Raw genomic sequence first — 17,313 nt, 5'->3', positions numbered from 1 at the left:
CTCTCCTCCCTCAGAGGCAGAGGATGCTCCATCTGCCACGAGGAAGGGACTGGTTCCTTTCTCTTCCCCCACCAGGTGTTAGTGATGGGGCTGGAGGGTTGCAGTGCCCACTGCCTTGGTGGGGCTGATAAAGCCCTGGGGATGAAAGGTGCAAGCAGAGGGTCTCCAGGATGGAGGAGCCCCCAGAGGGTGATGTTCCAGGATGTGGATGGGCAGAGGGGCAGTCTGGGTGTACCACAGGGTGAGTTTTGTCTCAGCTTCAAGGGGGAGCCATGAAGTGGGGAGACCCTGTTAGCTGATAGCAAGAGCTGATGCTCCCCCAGTGCTCCCTCTCCAGGAGCTTTGGGGCCTCCCATGCTTTCTCCTGGTCTATACATCCTCTCTTCTTTGTTTGATGCTACTCTGAATCCCTATGGACCCTGCAAAGGGGCTGGGTGGGAGGAGGGGACTTGTGGGGGCTCCCCAGGGCCTGGCCCCATCCCTGTGGGGGCCATGGCAGCTGGTGCAGAGAGACTGCCCTGTCACCCTGCCAGCGTGGAGCAACTTGCAGCCTGCTGTCTTGTATGGCTTTTTATTCCTATGTGATTATACATCCCACTTCATATAGGGATTGAAGCCGTGCAATACGCCGGGGTCCTACAGCAGAGAAGAGCCCCTGTGCCACTGGAGCCAACCTCAGAGGAGCTACCAAAGCTATTCCCCAGGGTGCTGAAGGAGGGCTGCTGGCCTCAGCTCAGGCTCTGTTCTGCATCCTGGGCTCCTCAGCCCTGTGGGGGGGCAGGTGAGAGGTGCCAAGCTGCTCTGGGGAGAGGCCAGCACCAGCCCACCCCTTGCACTGCATCTCCTTGTGCGGGTGGGCCTGATTCTGCACCACATTTACTGTGGAGAGCCACAGTGGCTGTGCTTGTGTCTCGGCCCCAGAGTGAGATCCCTGGGGAGCCCCTTGCCTTGCTTTTGTCCCCCACTATCCCAGGAGATGGGTGACAGCCCCCCAGTGAAGAAGCTTCTGCTGTTAAGATGAGGAAGAGGAAGAAGCTGGAGAGCGGCAGCAGCAGCAAGGGCTGCCCCATGCACGACGCTCTTCGAAGTTTCTCAAGAGGCCTCAGCCTCTCATTCAAGGTTTGTGTTAAATCTGTCACATTAGCAAAAATAGTGGAAATTACTCAGCTTGGGGAGGAGATGAAAGGCAGCCCCCTTCAAACCTTCCATAAAGGAAGGGCCCCATTAACACCTAGTGAAATATTAGCCATTAATCAGGCTCTGTGCAAAATAAAACCATCCACATTTATCATTATTGGATCCTTAATGAAGTGATAATGGGAATGCTGGGGAGCTGTGATATTAATGTCTCCTAAGAGGCAAGAGTGGAGCCAAGGGAAGCAGCCAAGGTTTTTAATTTACTGCCAAAAGCTCGTGCTGTTAATAACACAGTTACTTCTCCTGGCCATTAGCACTGTTTTGCTCTCCTCAATGGGCTGCACGTAGCCAATTGACCCTGAACTCACCTGGGCTCTGCCCATTCCCTGCCCAGAAGTTGGGTCTGTGTTTTCCAAAAGCTGTCCCTATGTGCCCTGCCCATGTACAAGGATGTGGCCAGGGAGCTATAGTCCATCTCCACCCATCTCCCTCCTTCCTGGAGGCTCCTGGTAGAGCGAGTTTTGATTTTTTCGATGAAAAGGGCAGGGACTGGGAGCACCAAACCCAAGCAGCTCTTGTTTTCCTTAATCTTTCTGTGGCTTTTTTCCATAGGCACAAGCACCATGGAACCAGGATGACCTGGAACTAGTCCCAGTGTGGCCCACACACTGGGATCACTTGGTGTGACCACAGTCCCACTCTGGGTTTCTTCATTTGCCTGGGAATGCTCCCATCCAGGACAGCAGGGGAGAGGTGCTGTGGTGGCTCACTCCAGTTCCCAACAGGAAAGTTGTTGCTCCTGGCAGGCCCTGACAGCCCAGATGAGGTGAATCTGTATTTGGCAGGTAAGTGATGCTGTTTTTTCTTTTGATGCAACTGTTAACTGACAAATCTTTGCAAAACCTGACCAGTGTGGCCCAAATGTATAGGTCTTCTGTATAGGTCAGAGGGAGCTAGTTTTGGTTTGGATTCTGTGCTGAGCATTGTACAGCAGAATAAAACAAGGCCCTGTTTGTAAGGGTTGCACGTGCTCCAAAGCTCCTTTCCTCTCTGCACAAGGCCCACCCAAGCAATCTGTGAAAAATGGAGCTTCAATCTATCCAGGTAGAATCATCAGAAAAGTGCTTTCGTAACCTGGGTGTCCTTGGCCAACCTCCCCCTGTCCTGTTATCTCCTCATTGGAAAAGAAGGGACAAGAACAAAAACCGTAAGTGGAGACCAAGCAAATGTAGATGTGAAGTGTGCTTCAGATAGCTCCATCCTTTCAACAAACCTTTTTATCAGCCTTTGCTCCTCCCCAACACACAGACTCTTTGTAATCGTTAGTGAAAAGCCACTGCTTAGAAAGCAAGGACACTGCTCTTGGGTACGTGGCAGGCATTTCCCAGAAGCAGCCAGAAAGCCCTAGCCCAAGGTCTTCCAAATCTGACTGCACCACAGCACAGCCACAGCTCCATGGACCAGGGCTGCAGGCAGAGTGTGGGGGTATGGGAGGCCCCTGTCACTCTGGATTTCACTGGAGCAGAATTTGATGGGAAGCATGAAGAGTGTTTTGGAACCAGATCTAGCCAGCTATCCTGGCCATAGCCCATGGTTTTTGGCTGTATCACTGCTTGTATCAGTGCCCCCGTGGTGCTGGCATGCCGGGCATGCAGCAAAAGCCAAATTCTCTGAAACCTGCTGGCGACCTCTGGAGAAAAACGCACGGCACAAAGCAGCTTCTCCCATGCCATGGGGGCATGGTGAGATTTATAATGCTTGGCAGGTTTCTCCCAGCAGATCTCAAAGCTGTTTGCCAGCATGAGCAAGCTCAGGCATGTTACAGGAGACCTTCAGACTCTGAGGACAAATGAGATGCATGGATGAGTTTAAACTGCGGGGATAAAACCGGGGTTTTGAAATCCCCAGGCTTGTGTCTTGATGCTAGGCCTGGGCTGTGGCCCAGACAGTCCAGATGCCAGCCTGGCATTGAGGCTGGGCCCTGTGATGGTCCTGCTGATATCCCTGCTTGTTAGATACTGGCTTCAAAACAAAGACAGGTGTCATCAAAAATCCACCCTCTGACCCATCTTGGACTAGAATGATTGTTTGTGGGATACCACAACTCCAGGTGTTGGCAGGATGGTGTATTTGTGTCACAAGATGAGATCAGCCACACAGAGCAGGTCAGTCTGTCTGGAAAGAGTCTGAGTCAAGTGTGTCCTATTAAATTAGGGCTGGATTTCCAAAAGAGCTCGGCTCTCACTTGAGCCCTGTAACAAACAGGGAGATATTCAAAGGAAGTTGGATGTGTTGGGTCATACTGGCTGCTGAGCTGAAGTCATTTGAGTATCCAGCCAATACTGTCACTGTGCCTCTTGCCAAAGGCAGAGCCCTTCTGAAATCCAGCTCCATGTCCTGGGAAACCCAGCTCATCTCTGCTCTCCCACACTGCACTGCAGTCACTGGTGAAACCACGATAACCACCACATCCTCATACATGTTGGGGAGCAGCTCCCTGTCAAAGCACAGCTCTGGCAGCTTTGCCCTTTGATCAGCTCAGCAGCCTGGGTCAGGAGAGCTGAGCATAAAGGTTTCCTTGCCTTTTGTTCTGTGGAATTAGCTGAGTTAATCAGAGTGACAGCGACTTCTGCCTCAGCACAGAAGAAAGGTCAGTGGCTCAGGCTGGATGCACGACTGTTTTCTAGGCAGCTGGAAAACAACACCATGAAAGCTTATATCATACAGGCTGCAGGCACGGAGGCTTTCCTGACAGGGATCAGCAAGGAAGATGTCCCTGTGGAAGGAAGGGACCTTCTGTGGCACTGTGCGCTGCTTTTGTGTCTTGTGTCTGAGACAAAATTCCGCTCTTAGCCAGTGTGCTCCTTAGCTGCACTGCTGGATGTGTGTCGTGCTGGGCTCTGGGTCTTCGTATCACCTCAGGAACCCTGGTGTGGGAGAGGCCACAGGGCACTGTGCGTGCTGTGGAGGTGGTGCTGGGTGTCTCATTCCCACCACATCACCCCAGCACCTCCATGGCTCCAGCTGGGCAGCCCTGGCTATTGCTTTCACATACTTCAGTCACTGTGATGCACTTCTGTGAACCTGCAGAAGCCCCCTGATGAGCTGCTCTTGAGCTGGGGGCACTGGAGGGGCAACAGCCACAGTGAGGGCTCTTCCTGGCAGCTGTACCATGGCCTTGCTTTCCCCCCTATCTTTTAACTACAGTTGAAGCAGTCACAGGGGTGGCAGCTCTCAGCAGAAGTGTTAAATCCGGCTTCCGTGTCCGTAATGTGACCTCTTACCTTCCTCTGATCCCAATTACAAGTGTTTGCTTTTGCTGTGGACATCCACTCATGTGTCTAATTAGTGGAGTCTTTCTGTCAGAGACATTAGCACTCTGGACAGCAAGCCTTAATTTAAGTAGTTTACTTTTGTCTGCAATTTTAATGCCTTCATTTACCTCCAGTCCTAATTAAATGCATCTGGATATCTGCAGAGGGAGTTCTCATGATCTCTCCGTGGCTCTAACTAAAATGACCTGGATGTCCATCACATTGGTGCCCGTCAAGCCTGTCACCAGGAGGTGATGTCCACCTCGGAACTGGCTGAAGAATGTGTAGGAGTCGTTGTTGCTGAGAAAGGCCTCCACATCCAGGCCCTCCTGCAGTGCCTCATTCACCAGCTCTGGGCTGCAGAGTGCCCCTGCTGCCTCTGTTGGCCCATCCTGTCCGTCTGTCCCCCCGCTGAGGAAGATGATCTCACACCTCCCTGGGTGCCCCCTGACCTCTGTGGCCTGTGCCTTGTGCAGCCCCAGCCCCACACGCAGGGCCAGCTCCTGGTTCCTTCCTCCCTTGCCAGATCCTTGAAGCTGAACCGTGGTTTCTCCGCCAGCCAGGATGCAGATTGGTCTTTCAGACCCTAATCCTCGCAGGGTCTGTAGGAACTCAGCAAGCTTCAAACCTGGGATCTCTAGCTCTGCCTCCAGCTGCAGGAGATTTGCCCTCACCTCCTCACCCAGAGGCCCTTCTCCCAGGCCAGCAAAGCCCAGGCAGAGCAGCTGGATCAGCTGGCAGTACAGCCTGGAGACACGACGGACGTCCCCGCAGACAGCTGCGCTCAGGATCAGGGCTCTGTAGCCCAGGCTCTCAGCTTGGTGTTTGGCTTCATCCAAAGCCAACATGTTTGACCCGATGATGATGTTGCAAACATGGGAGTAGTGTTCTGGAGCAGCAGGCTTGCTGGGAGAGCTGGAGAGGACTGTTTCCACTGACTTGGGCAGGTTGTGGAGCAGGTTGTATTTGGCAAGTATCTGAAGGCAGTCCTGAACACTGTGGGAGCTGGGAGCCGTGGGTCCACTCGCTATGATGTCCAGGGGGTCACCAATCACATCAGAAAGGATGAGGCTCACAACCTAGAGAAATATTCATGGATTATTGTGGGAGGCAATGTCAGGTGACCGACCACCCAAGAGCTCTGGCATAAGTGCTGCTGAGTTACACTTTAACCATGCAGACCTTGGTCAGTTTTTTTTTTAAGGTCCTGTGAGAGCCACCTTGACACCTGAAACCCTCAGATCTACAGTGCCCTGGGGTACTGGATCATTGCACTGGAAGATGTAACCTGTGCCACTGGACTGATAAACCTGGTGTGGGTTCAGCAATGGCATATGCTGAGAACAGGTCCCAGGGGAGCTAAGGGTTGGAGCTATGGAGAATGCTGTGGTGGAGCACCAGCACATTGGAAGTGCCTTCTGGAAGAGGGCTGGGGTCTGCTGACATTTGCCAAGTCTGAATTCCCCCTCCTCCATTTCTTGGGTGTGTGGAAGCAGAAGCTTTTCCTTGGGTACCTGTGCAGGATACGCAAGCCGAGCCAGCCCTCCACCCTTCAGCAAGGACAGAGTCTTCCTGACAGTGTTCAGCTCCTGTATGGCAGCTCCTCGGGAAGCCAGCATCTTTGTGAGCTTCTCCTTCTCTTGGAGGAGAATGGGAGGGATGGGAGCAGGCAGCAGGGCTGATCCACCCCCTAGGATGCAGAAGAGATGGTAAGGGCATCAGGACAGCAAAAAAAAAGACAGAAGGAAAGTAAGGTTGTCCAACACTTGAGCAGCAGCAGCCTTTCCTCTTTCCTCACCAGTGTGCGAAGGGAAGGCAGAGGTGGGTGGGGAGCTACACTACATCTATGGAGAATTTGCCAAAGATTTTTCCTCACTGCTGCCTTGCATTGTCTGCAGTCAGCTGCACTTCAGCCAGACAGCATAAACCTCACTGGACCAGGGGTACCACATGCCTGTGGTGGGGAGAGGATGACAGAGAGGGGCCAGCAATTAATGTCCCTGCTACATCAGGCCAGTAGTGTTGTTATCACACTGATTTTGAAGGTCTGCCTGCAGCATGACTTGCACAGCAGTGGGTGCTAAGCAGATGGAGATGTTGTGTGCTTTCCTGGCTCTAATTATTGAGGACAGTGTATAGAAACACCAGCTATGGCTGCAGCAAGATAAGAAACTGCTGAAGTCCACTCATCTAAGCCTGGAGGAAAGGAAAGGGGAAGAGAGTAACACAAAGGACAAAGCATACCCAGAGCCCAAGGTGATGGCCTCATTGATGGGAATCCTGTGTGATACAAGTGGGCACTGGAAATGCAGAAAAGGAGGCAATAAAAAGGGTTCTGGTAGAAAAGTGGAATGGATGGAAAATATAGAGTAGAAAGATTTGAGTGCAAAGAAGTACAGCTGAAAGCTACTGTCAAAAGGCAGAGCCTGCTCAGAGGTTTGAGACAAATTGGCATCAATAAAACATGATGAGCAAGAAAAACAAATGCAAATGCCTGTGTTTCAGTCAATAGCCAGGGATCTAGCTGAGAGGCAGGAGCAGTTGGGTACCAGCTGCTGTGTGGGAGTGTGCATGCAGGGGGAGCTGCAGCTGCGGGGAGATCCTATACAGACTCCCTGAAGGGCTGAGGAGTCTCTTGGAGATCCCTATAGCCAAAGGACAGGAGGAAGCCCAGGGGAATCCCCAGCAAGCACAGCTCGATGACAGTCACTTGGGTGTTTGCCTAACACTGCATCAGATTGGGCTGTGATATCCACAGAGGAACTAGAGGGAAAATTACTGAGCAGAGGAGACCAGGGGTGTTCTACAGAGCTGTTCCAAACCCAAGTATGCTTTTGCTCTGTGATACCCACCCACCCAGCCAAGCTCAGGCTGGAGTGATATCACTGCATCCCTCTGATGTCCAATATCTGCTTTTCTTTCACAGCTCTGTGTATGGGGAGAGCCAGGAGGTGTTGAGGGCTGGTGCTGCAAGGTGTGCAGCTCACATACTGCTCATAGGAACCTAGGACAGCATTTCCCCTGTCTGGGATGCAGCAAAACCTTTGGGAAGGGTCAGTCCTAAATCTCATTTTAGATTCACAAATTCAGAGCATGCCAGTTCACCAAGTGCTTGCTTCTATAAGTCTGCATCTCCAAATGTAAGGAGGGGACAGGAAGAAAGCATCTTCTTGTTAAGGGGTGAGAGCAGCTGGCAGGCTGTGCCCAGAGGTGTCATCTCACTATGGTAGCACAGCCACAGGGCCAAGCCTGAGCAGCTCAGCCTCTCTGTTGCAGCAGCATTAGGCAGCCTTGTGCCCTCCCTTCTACACCCCTGGAGAAAGGAAAGATCACAGAGGTGTGAGTGTCAGTGCTGAAGGGCTGGCACAGCAGTGTTCCATGCTGCATGGCTACATGTGGGCAAGCAGCTGGAGGGCCCTCAGCAGAGCCCATTCCCTGCATTCCCCACGCTACCTGAGATGAGCACGAGGAGCAAGTCATCTGCAGTCAGGGCTTCAGCCAGCTCCTGGATGGCAACTGCTCCCTTCAGAGCCTCTGGGTCTGGGAGGTTGTTCTTGGCACCTTCAATGACCTGGATTTTGCTGTGTGGCTTCAGGAGCATCTCCCTGGTGAGGTAAGAGGCAGTCACACTACTGACATAGGCACCTACACACCCAGGCTGTCACTCAGGAGGGAAAGGGGCCTGGTGCCTGGCAAGTGACCAGGTCAGTAAGGTGGCCTTCGCTGAGTGTCTCTTCCCCAGGGCTAGAGGCAGTGCATCCAGCCCACAATATGGGCTGTGGTGCATAGGGTGGGCCTCAGAGGAAGGGCAGCTGGAAAATACTGAAGGGGTTCCCAGCAACATCCCACGTAGGACAAATCTAGCAGACTACCCCCCTAAAACTGTCCAGACATAATCCCTTCTTACTGCATTCCTGCTCGCTGCAGATTCTCCTGGATGCCAAGTGGAACATTGATGATCCCCCGAACCAGGTGGTCTCCCAGGATCTCTTCTGCTGCCGCAGCCATTCCCAGCACAGCTTTGCCAAAGCCCACCAGATACAGGTCCCTCTTCACTGGAAAGGCCTGACCCTTCACCAGCAGCTGAGGGCACCTGTCTCCCTGGAGCTTCACAGCCCTCTTCAGCATCGGAGCCGGCCGGACGGTGCCCACCGCGCTGCGGAAGAGGTACAGTGCGTGCTCACGGAGGGACATGGTGCCTGGGCTGAGCCACTCTGCACAGGGGGTGGGCTTCTACACACTCTGCTGACACTGGAGAGGCCTGGAGAGCCAGGGCAGCTGGCACCCTCCAACCTGCAAGGGAAAGCAAACACTAGGAAAAGAGACAGGGCTGTCACAGGGAGAGCCAAAACACAAAGCAGGGAGCTCTAAGTCCTGTTTCCTCTAGATGAAGGTGCCGTATCAGCAGCATTTTCAAGTATCTCCCCAGGCAGGAGGGAGGGAAGGATGGTGTCACACTCAAATTCCCTGTCAGCTTGTGGTTGCCCTGCAATCCTGTCACCTCCCATGGCCCAGCCAGCCAGCTTCTCCTTCATAGATTTGCCGCTGGCAAGCCATGATTTCTATTTGCTCAGTGTCTGACACCTTTCCAAACTGTGGAAGCTGCTCTCTGTCCTGGAGATAGCAGGGAACCTGGGTGGAACAGCTTTTCACTGTGTTAACTCCCTTTCTCACACTAGCCAAATGCTGGTCTAATTCTCTGTCTGCACATTGCCCCATGTGTCCCTGCAGCATCACACAGACTTGGGAGCAACAACAGACTTGCTGGCTCCCTGATCCCTTGCTGCTGGTGGCCATAGAGAGAGTAATGAGTAACCAGTAATGAGGCTTCCTCACCAAACAGCAAATTAACACACTTGCCTTTATTTTTTAGTTCTGTCATGATTCATTAAAATCACATTTAGAGCCTAAATAGGACTATAGATCCAGGTGAAGTTGCCAGCTACATCTGTGAACGCCCATTTGAGCTAATCTCACCAAGTGGTAGCATTATATGCTACAGAATTGAGTGTGGACCAAAGGATCTCAACTGCTCAAGGGCAGATGCTTGTCTTGACAGAGGAAAGGCAGCCTCTGCCAGCATGCACACATCTATTCCCTTCCAGCATTCCTCCTTCCCACCGTTAACTGGCAGCAAGCTCACTGCTGGTTTCTCAGGATCAAAGATCTGTCTGATCTGCATCTCCTCTGCTCATGGTAATTATGGTGCAGACAATTAAGGCAGAGTGCCAGGAAGCTGAGGCAATCTGGGCAACACACTCCATCACAGCCCCATTCAAATTACCCGTGAGATTTAATTCTCTCTCTAGTGAATGGATGTGTTTCTGTACAAGGCCAGTGGCTGGCTTCTTCCAGGAGAGCTCCAGAGTCCAGAGGTCTTTGTCCTAACACTCCCATACCACTGCAAAGTGTTAATCATTAAGCCAGACAAGCTTTCCAACAGCTTCTCTGGGTCTCCATCTGCCTTATTTTTCTGCAAGGACCCAAAGGCTCTGTGAAAACCTCCACACAAGCACCTTCTCAGGGAATGAAACTTGGGCAGACTCTGAACTATTGGACAAGGGACTTGCAGGTAAAAAAGTGTCATAGGTTTGCCAGAGAAAAGAAATTATTCAAGGCTTAAGACAAACAGATTTTAAGGCAAAATACAGGGCAATTAAACTACCTATCTACACTCCCTTTAGGTGCTGGTCAGGACAGGCTTTTCAATGATAAGGAGAGATGAAAGACAGGGCAGACTGACCACTCTTACTACTAAGCTCCTGAACTTCACGGCAGCCCGTGCTGCCGCTGAGCCTCAGCTCTCTCACAGTCAGGGCTGGAGTAAGCGTGCTAGCGGCGTGCAGCCAGCCGCACACCTCTTAGGACCGACATTAGCATCTCCGTTCCCAGCAGGGCTCCGATTCACCTGGCAGCACAGGCAATCAGGGAAAGGTGTTACAAAACAGAGTTGCATCATACCCCGGGTCGCCTCGTCTGAGCTGCAATACAGGGTCTGCAGGAGTGGTTGGCGAAAAAGGCTTAAATGGAGCCAGCCAGGGGAGTTTAAGAAAATAAAGCCCTAAAGCTTTTAACAGGCTCTGTCTGTGCCTCGATGTTTCTGTGCACGGCTGACCTGTAGACCAGGGGAATTGAGCACAACCAGACCTGCAGCTGCGGATCCTGTCACACGTGCTCTCCCGGCGGCTCCGCTCAGCTCCAGCTCCAGACACGACACAGCAGGCGCGAGTTGTTTAAAAGCAATCCTCTCCTACTGGAGCTGAAAAAAAAAATAAATGCCAGCTTAATTCATCTAGCACTCGTGCACATACTGCTAATGCTTGCTCTGGAAAGCATTTCACTACAATAGCAGGCATGTAATCTGTTTTCTGCACTCTGAACTCAGATTGTATTTTAACCATCAAGGCTTGATCTAGAAGCTGCTGAAGTAAGCCCGTGTCTTTTCATTGTTTCTAAGCATTTTAAGGCATGCTGCCTGACAGTGATCTCAGTGCACAGGTGTAAATGCAGAGTAAACCCGGTGTAAAACCTCCATGGCAGTCAGTGGTTATCCAACTTTACACCAAAGCAACAGAGAGCTGAATTTGGCCCAGCCCAATTAGCTTGGGAGGTCTCGGTGCGTAACTCTGTTCCTTGTCAGCTCTGATTAGACACACAGGCTCACTCGAGGCTCCTCTTGGAATGGGGGTGCTGCTAATGATGCCACAAATCCATTTTAATGTAATTTATTTATACAGTCTCAGGCACTGGTTACTAAATGCCATCAGGACACAGCTGTAAATCAGTACTATGAAATCCACTGCAGACACTAACAAAAAAAAAAACCCAACTCCTGCTCGTTTTACTAGGGCCTTAAGAACAAGATCAAGAGAATAACATCACCCCATATCATAGGCAGTCATGGAAAGAAAAATCATCCAAATGGCAGCTCTCAGGCTACCTGCATGGACGGTGGGTCTAGAAATGATGTAGTTGCCAGTAAGCTGCTGCATACTGCATGGGGGGAAATTACATCCTCATATCCTTGCATGTTCCTGTTCCCACTGCTGGCTGGGAGAAACTTGGGCTGGGGGAAGGAGCTGATGATGTGACCCCTATTGCTTCCCACACTAGTCTTTGTTCCCCAGTTTCTCAGGGAAATCATAAAGGGGGTGAATGAGCTTATAGCCACTCTTCTATGTGGATATAAGGTGACGTGCTAGAGGCACTACTGGGGCTCAGGTTTCACACCTTTCCTTTGTCCCTGCTTGAGATAATTTGGAGTTGGGGTATAGATAGTCTTTTGGAAAGTTTTCTGGAAGTTTGGACTAATTCTAGGAAGACAACAGTGCTAAGAATTGCCTGCTCCAAAGAGAGCAGGACTGCAAGGGGTTAGATTAATCCCCTTTAAATGAAAACTGCCTCAGCTTTCATTGATGAATAACGTTCACCATCTACATATTTGTGTGTGTTACCATTATAAGCTCTTTCTTCATTGGGCTTTTCCTAAGCCTGCAGAAATCTCCACTGTTAACTCTTACACAAAAAGCAGCAAAAACCCAGCCCCTCATTTTCACCATCTCTGGGAAAGAGGGAGGGAGAGGAGCTGGACTGTGATAAAATACAGGCAAAGTGCTAGTTTGCATTACCTTTCATTAACTTTTTAATTTAAGCAGTTCTGCAGGCAAGGAGCCAAAGTCAGAGGGAGACAGAAACAACCCAGCACTAGGGGCAGAAATGTGGTAAGCTGCCACGTAAATTGGATGGTGGCATGAGACCAAAAGCACAGGCATAGGGGGGCACAGTCTGAGGCATAAACTTGGAGTCACACTGGGGAGGAAAACAGTGAACAAATGAGCTGGCCATGCCTGCACAGTGAGAAAAATGAGCCAGCTTCTCACTCCCTGCCAGCCACTTGAAAGCCAGAAAAATATTCCCTTCAAAGGGCCAGCCTGCTGTCGCTGGGCAGAGAGGAGCTAATCCAGGTGCTGTGGCTGGAGGTTTGTTCAAGGGTTTGCACCGTGGGCTTGTGGTTGTCTTGAAGTTGGGGCAACTGGGCTTGTTGCAGGCTGACCCAGTCACACAACCCAATCATTTCAGGTGCTGCAAGATCATAGGAGACTGCACGTTAATGATCTGGAATGGGTGATTTAATTGAGATCTTCAGGGTTTTCTTTATTTTAATGTCATTGGGACACCTCTGGATTTCCCCCAGTGTGGCAGCAATTGGTGGCTGGCCCACCATGTACGGGGTCAACTCAAAAATCCCTGAAGGGCTTGGAAAAAAATATGAGATGGCACTGGATCAAACCCCCAGTTGTTCAAGGATAATTTTGAGCTCAAACTCTGAAAGACAGATTACATCTTTGTTCCACCAGTAAACTACCAGACACAGCAAGTTTTAGCAGTGTCTCTTGCTACTCGTTTTTCTTGCTACATGACTTTCTTCTGGCCTCCTGGTATGTAAATTACTGTTAGCCTCACCAGGGCTCACCACTTCCATTTTTCATGCATTACCAGGGGAGTTTACCTATGAAGCACAACAGAGCAGAGGTTTTACTGCCTTAAACTCCCATGTTCCCACTTACTGACACATCTCTTCTATCATTTGATACATCAGCTTTAATTTGCCTGGTGAGCCCTGCTAAAACTCAAACTTACTGCTCCAGACGGTCCCAGAAGCATTATGAGGAATTCTTTCAAGGAGGTGCACTGAACCCAAGAGGAAAACAAAGCAGTGAAGGTTTGTTCCAATTGACTATTCTGGGAAGATTAGACAGGGGGGGGGGGGGGGGGGGGGTGTCAAGACTAATCTCTTAAAATGAAAATTTCAGAATTTGATTAATTCTTTAATCTGCACATGGATTTGCATAAAATTACCACTCTGCCTCATTTACATTTTGTAAAAGAGAACATGTCTAAAGCTCAGATGGGCCAGCTCATTACTGGCCAGTGATGAAGGGTCCAGTACACGAGTGGGTGTGCAGGGACAGGGGAAATGTCCTTCTGCACCCACATACTGTGGTGCTCCTGCATCCATAACTGGGAAAGAGGATGATGGTGGACAGAAGCAATATGATGAGACCAGAGAGCTGCACAGAGGGTTTGCCAGACAGACAAGGGAGAAAGTAGGATGGAGTCTAAATACATTTGTTTCAAAATATGCCGGGTTCTGGGAAACCCAGGAGTCCTAATTTCCAAGACATGGCTTTCTATATGTTTCTTGGAAAAGAAATATGCTGCTCTCATGACTGATTTACTCACCAGGAAAGTGTCGACAGAGTCTCTTTGCTTTTGAGGGGGAATGTAGCCTAAGGCCAAGCACAAGGAAGATAAGTGTTCTGTTCAGCATTTTATATATATAGATTGGTATCATTAGGAAAAAAAATTAACTGGGTTTGACATATGCATCTTAATAGTTTTTCTAGGTCACACTCCCTTCACTCCCTATATACCTTTTGGAATTGATTTTCCCATGCACTGGGGATTGCAGGGGAGAAAAATTTTTCACTAAGACATCCTTCTGTAGCTCAGTGCAGAACAGCACTACCCTGCAGCCACATCCATGCCAAGTCTACTTCCTTTCATGATGTAATTTCTCAAACTCCCCTATTCTGAGTCAACTTGCAATTAAAGTTGAGAGTCAGTTAAAATACAGAGAAGGCTCATAGTATTGTAGAGAAGATGAAAAGTTGCCAGCCTTGAGGACTAGAATAATAGAAAGGGGTTGAAATTCAGTACTGCTAAACACAAGGTCATGCTCTTTGGGATTAATAGCAAAAAATTATGAGTTCCTCAGCTGGAAATAACATAAGAGAAGAAAGAGCTAGGAATATTAATCAGTCACAGGATGACAATTACTGCTGCCCTCTAGGCTGAGACAAGAGGCTGGGGAAACTGAAATGGCAGATGTAATGTGACTTTAGTGAGGTTTTTACACTGTTCTCATGAGCATGCTGAGTGTGGACTGGGCTAACACCTTGTTAAGATTTGCTGAAAAACAGCTCGACCACTGGGCTCAGGGTCCAGTTGACAGCTGGTAGTCAACAGGGACTCTGTTGGTGTTCATGGAGCCCTACAGATTCATTAGTGAGCAGGGGGGCAGTGCAGAGTGCCTCCTCTGGGGGAAGTGCTGAAGGAGCCACCTTCCCGAGGAGCCAACACACCAGAAACTGCAGTGACACTCAGCAAGGAGTGTGAAGTTCTGCTGCTGGGGCAGGATCCCACTGCACCAGGGCAGGCTAGGAACCAAGTGATGCAACCAAGTAAGGAGCAACCTAATAGCAGCTACAATTACTTGCAGGGTGGTTTTAAAGACAGCAGAGACGAACCCCTCCTGGTAGTGGCAGAAAGTGTAAGAAGCAACAGCCACAATTTGCAAGTCAGGACATAACAACTCACATTAGCAAAAAGGAGTTCTTTATGGAGGGGTTCACACAGCACTGGATCAGGCCACTCAGAGAAGCTCTGGTCTCCATGTTAGGTGGTTTTCAGGATTTGGCTAGACAAAGCCATGGCCAAGCTGATCCTGTGCTGGTGAGTGGTCCTGCACTAAACAGGAGGGTGGAGCAGGAGCTCCAGGGGTCCCTTCTTCCCACACTTCTTGTGATTCCATCTTGTAACAGCAGGGACAGGTTCAATGCTCCAGAGCACTGTGCTTAGTTTCAAGAACCCATCGAGAGATGCCAACCTGCAGAACACAGGTCCTGTACCCAAGCCTCCAGTCATAACTTTACCCACCCAGTGCCAGCCCTCCCAGCAGACTCCAGCAGAAACACAGTCACTTCAGCAGAGTTGTGTCCAGAAGCATCTCTCTGAAATTCAAGTCCACCCAGCTGAGCACACGTCTGTATAGTGCAGCTTACAGTGCTTTCTAATATAGAAATGCATAGGTAGAATAACTGCATTTGATCAGTATTACTCAAGCAGCAATTAAACATTTTTTTTTCCATTAACTAGTTTCACAGGGGCATTATCCATAATTTCTACATAATGAGACATTTTGCTAGGAGATCCAATTATCCTGCCAGATAAATTCCAGCTTGGTATAAACTGACAAACGAAGTTCCAATGATTAGGAAGAAGGGCAGAAGAAAGAATAAAAAGGGAGTGACAAAATATCAAATCAACAACCCACAGTGTTATACAACTCTAAAACTTAGCTAAGTATTGTAGGTGTTTTGAAGCAAATTGTCTTATGATGGTATTGGTGAGTCACCTTCAGGGCCCACATGAGAAAATCCAGGCTCTGATCATGCAGTTCACAGTGTGCAAGGGTTTACAGGGTTCTGTGCTTGGCTAAAATCTCTCATCACACAAAGATCAGTGCTAGGTTTTGAACTGACCTGCAATGGGGCAGCTGACCCCGAGACCCTCAGAGGTAACAAAGGTGCCTTTTGTTGAGTCTCTGTAGAGCCTGCTGTGAAAATCCTGTTTCCATTTCAAACAACCAGTGAATCATTTCAAGGAGTCAGCCCTGTCCCAGCATGATAAGGTGAATCGGGTTAGATTTCAAAACCTGTAATGGGAAACTCTGGTAAGTAAGAGCAATTCACCTCCGAAAAGACTTGTGCTTCGCTACATCACAGGGACACACAAAATCCTTAAGCATGTTTGAATGATGTGCAAGCAGACTTTTTGACGATAGCTCCAGAACTTACTGTTGTTTGACCACAGGAGGGCAGTAGTAGTCGAGGAGCAAAATCAAACTATTCTGGAGCCCATGAAAGGAAAACGCAATTAACATTTATGAAAGCATCTCTTGTTGTTTTGTTTGTTTTTCTTTTGATTCCGAGTTTCTGGGGGACCAAAGTGACAAAAAAATCTGGTGTTCTTCTAAAATTAAAGCAGTGGGGTTTGCGTGTGTGTAAATATTCATGAGAAGATTCTCACAGCAACTGCTGTATTCCAGGAACAACTTTTTAAGGTAAGAGATGTACAAAAAAGTAGACGCAGAGCCTGACAGCAAAAGTCACCACGGAAAAAAGTAGCAGTTCCAAAGTGCCTGTACTGAAGCACCAGCCTAGAAAGCAAAGGCACCTTTCTCACAGGTTTAGTGTGTGCTGCTCATCGTTATCTGATGTTCTATGTGGGACTGCAGTGCTGCAGATGTGGTGTTTCTGTAGCACTGCTTGGAGGGCAGTTTTTAGAATAAATAAAAAAATATACTGGGAAATACAGATGTGTGGTCACTGAGCTGAAAGTACGGGGGGGATGGGAAGAATAAGAATGCGATCACCGTGTGTCCCAGAGCCCTAACCCGGGCGGTGGGCAGGGACACAGGCTGGAAGGAGCCCGTGTCCTGCAGCAGCTGCTCTGGGCTGTCCCGAGCGGAGCCGGGGGGACCCTCCCGCCCTGTCCCCCGCTCTGTCACCGCAGGTCCCCTGCGGGACACCCCCGAAGGGCCGGGGCAAGCCCCGTGCCCCCCAGGTGCTTCTTTCTGCCTAGGGGGGGGAAACACGCGGAGTTCCGCCAGGTAACGCGGAGCTTACGGCCGGCCCGGGGGTCTCCGGGTGCGGCGGGAGCGCGCATCCTGTGGCGGGAACGCGCCTTCATCTCACGTCCCCCCAGCGCCGCCAGGCACCGCCCGCCCTGCGGAAGTGACGCCACCCCCAGCGGCGCGAAGCCGCAGCTCGCTCAGTGGGCATCACGCCCTCTCCGCCCGATTCCCCTCGCTCCCTGCGTGGCCCAGGCGGGTGGGTAACGGCACCCCGGCCTCGCCGCGGCCGCCCTCCGCGCCCTTCGCTCGCTCCTTCCCACCTCGGGCCCCGAGAGGAGCGGGGAGGCTGACCGTCAGCCCGCGGCTGGCGGCGAGGTTTTCCTGCCACACTCAACATGGCCGGCGGGCGTAGGACCTCCCCTGTCCCAGCGTGCCGTGCGCGGC

The 17,313-nt window shown here is 50.5% G+C and overlaps 1 protein-coding gene and 1 long non-coding RNA gene across 9 annotated transcripts; one reads left to right on the top strand and one right to left on the bottom strand.

Annotated features, from left to right (window-relative positions):
* Nucleotides 1-558: 558 nt before the first annotated feature.
* LOC139801474 (uncharacterized) lies at nucleotides 559-4,697 on the top strand. Its single transcript, XR_011728218.1, has 3 exons — nucleotides 559-1,119; nucleotides 1,750-1,982; nucleotides 4,616-4,697. It is a non-coding gene; the product is annotated as an uncharacterized lncRNA (long non-coding RNA).
* On the bottom strand, nucleotides 4,531-17,313 carry GLYCTK (glycerate kinase). 8 transcript variants are annotated; one of them, XM_071755724.1, is made up of 8 exons: nucleotides 17,221-17,313; nucleotides 15,776-15,948; nucleotides 15,171-15,303; nucleotides 10,599-10,710; nucleotides 8,359-8,744; nucleotides 7,905-8,056; nucleotides 5,966-6,141; nucleotides 4,531-5,530 (listed from the first exon to the last, which is right to left on the bottom strand). In XM_071755724.1, exons 5-8 carry the CDS (start codon nucleotides 8,643-8,645, stop codon nucleotides 4,625-4,627), a joined length of 1,521 nt encoding a protein of 506 aa, XP_071611825.1. In that variant the 5' UTR covers nucleotides 8,646-8,744; nucleotides 10,599-10,710; nucleotides 15,171-15,303; nucleotides 15,776-15,948; nucleotides 17,221-17,313; the 3' UTR covers nucleotides 4,531-4,624. The 8 variants fall into 8 exon arrangements, with proteins under 8 accessions (XP_071611825.1, XP_071611829.1, XP_071611823.1 ...); XM_071755728.1 differs by having other exon boundaries at nucleotides 15,171-15,244; XM_071755722.1 differs by lacking the exon at nucleotides 15,171-15,303 and adding an exon at nucleotides 16,091-16,143 and having other exon boundaries at nucleotides 17,221-17,255.

Source organism: Heliangelus exortis, chromosome 12 (genome assembly GCF_036169615.1).
Source record: "Heliangelus exortis chromosome 12, bHelExo1.hap1, whole genome shotgun sequence".
In the NCBI taxonomy this organism is placed as follows: domain Eukaryota; kingdom Metazoa; phylum Chordata; class Aves; order Apodiformes; family Trochilidae; genus Heliangelus; species Heliangelus exortis.
This window is presented reverse-complemented; position numbering and strand designations above follow the sequence as displayed.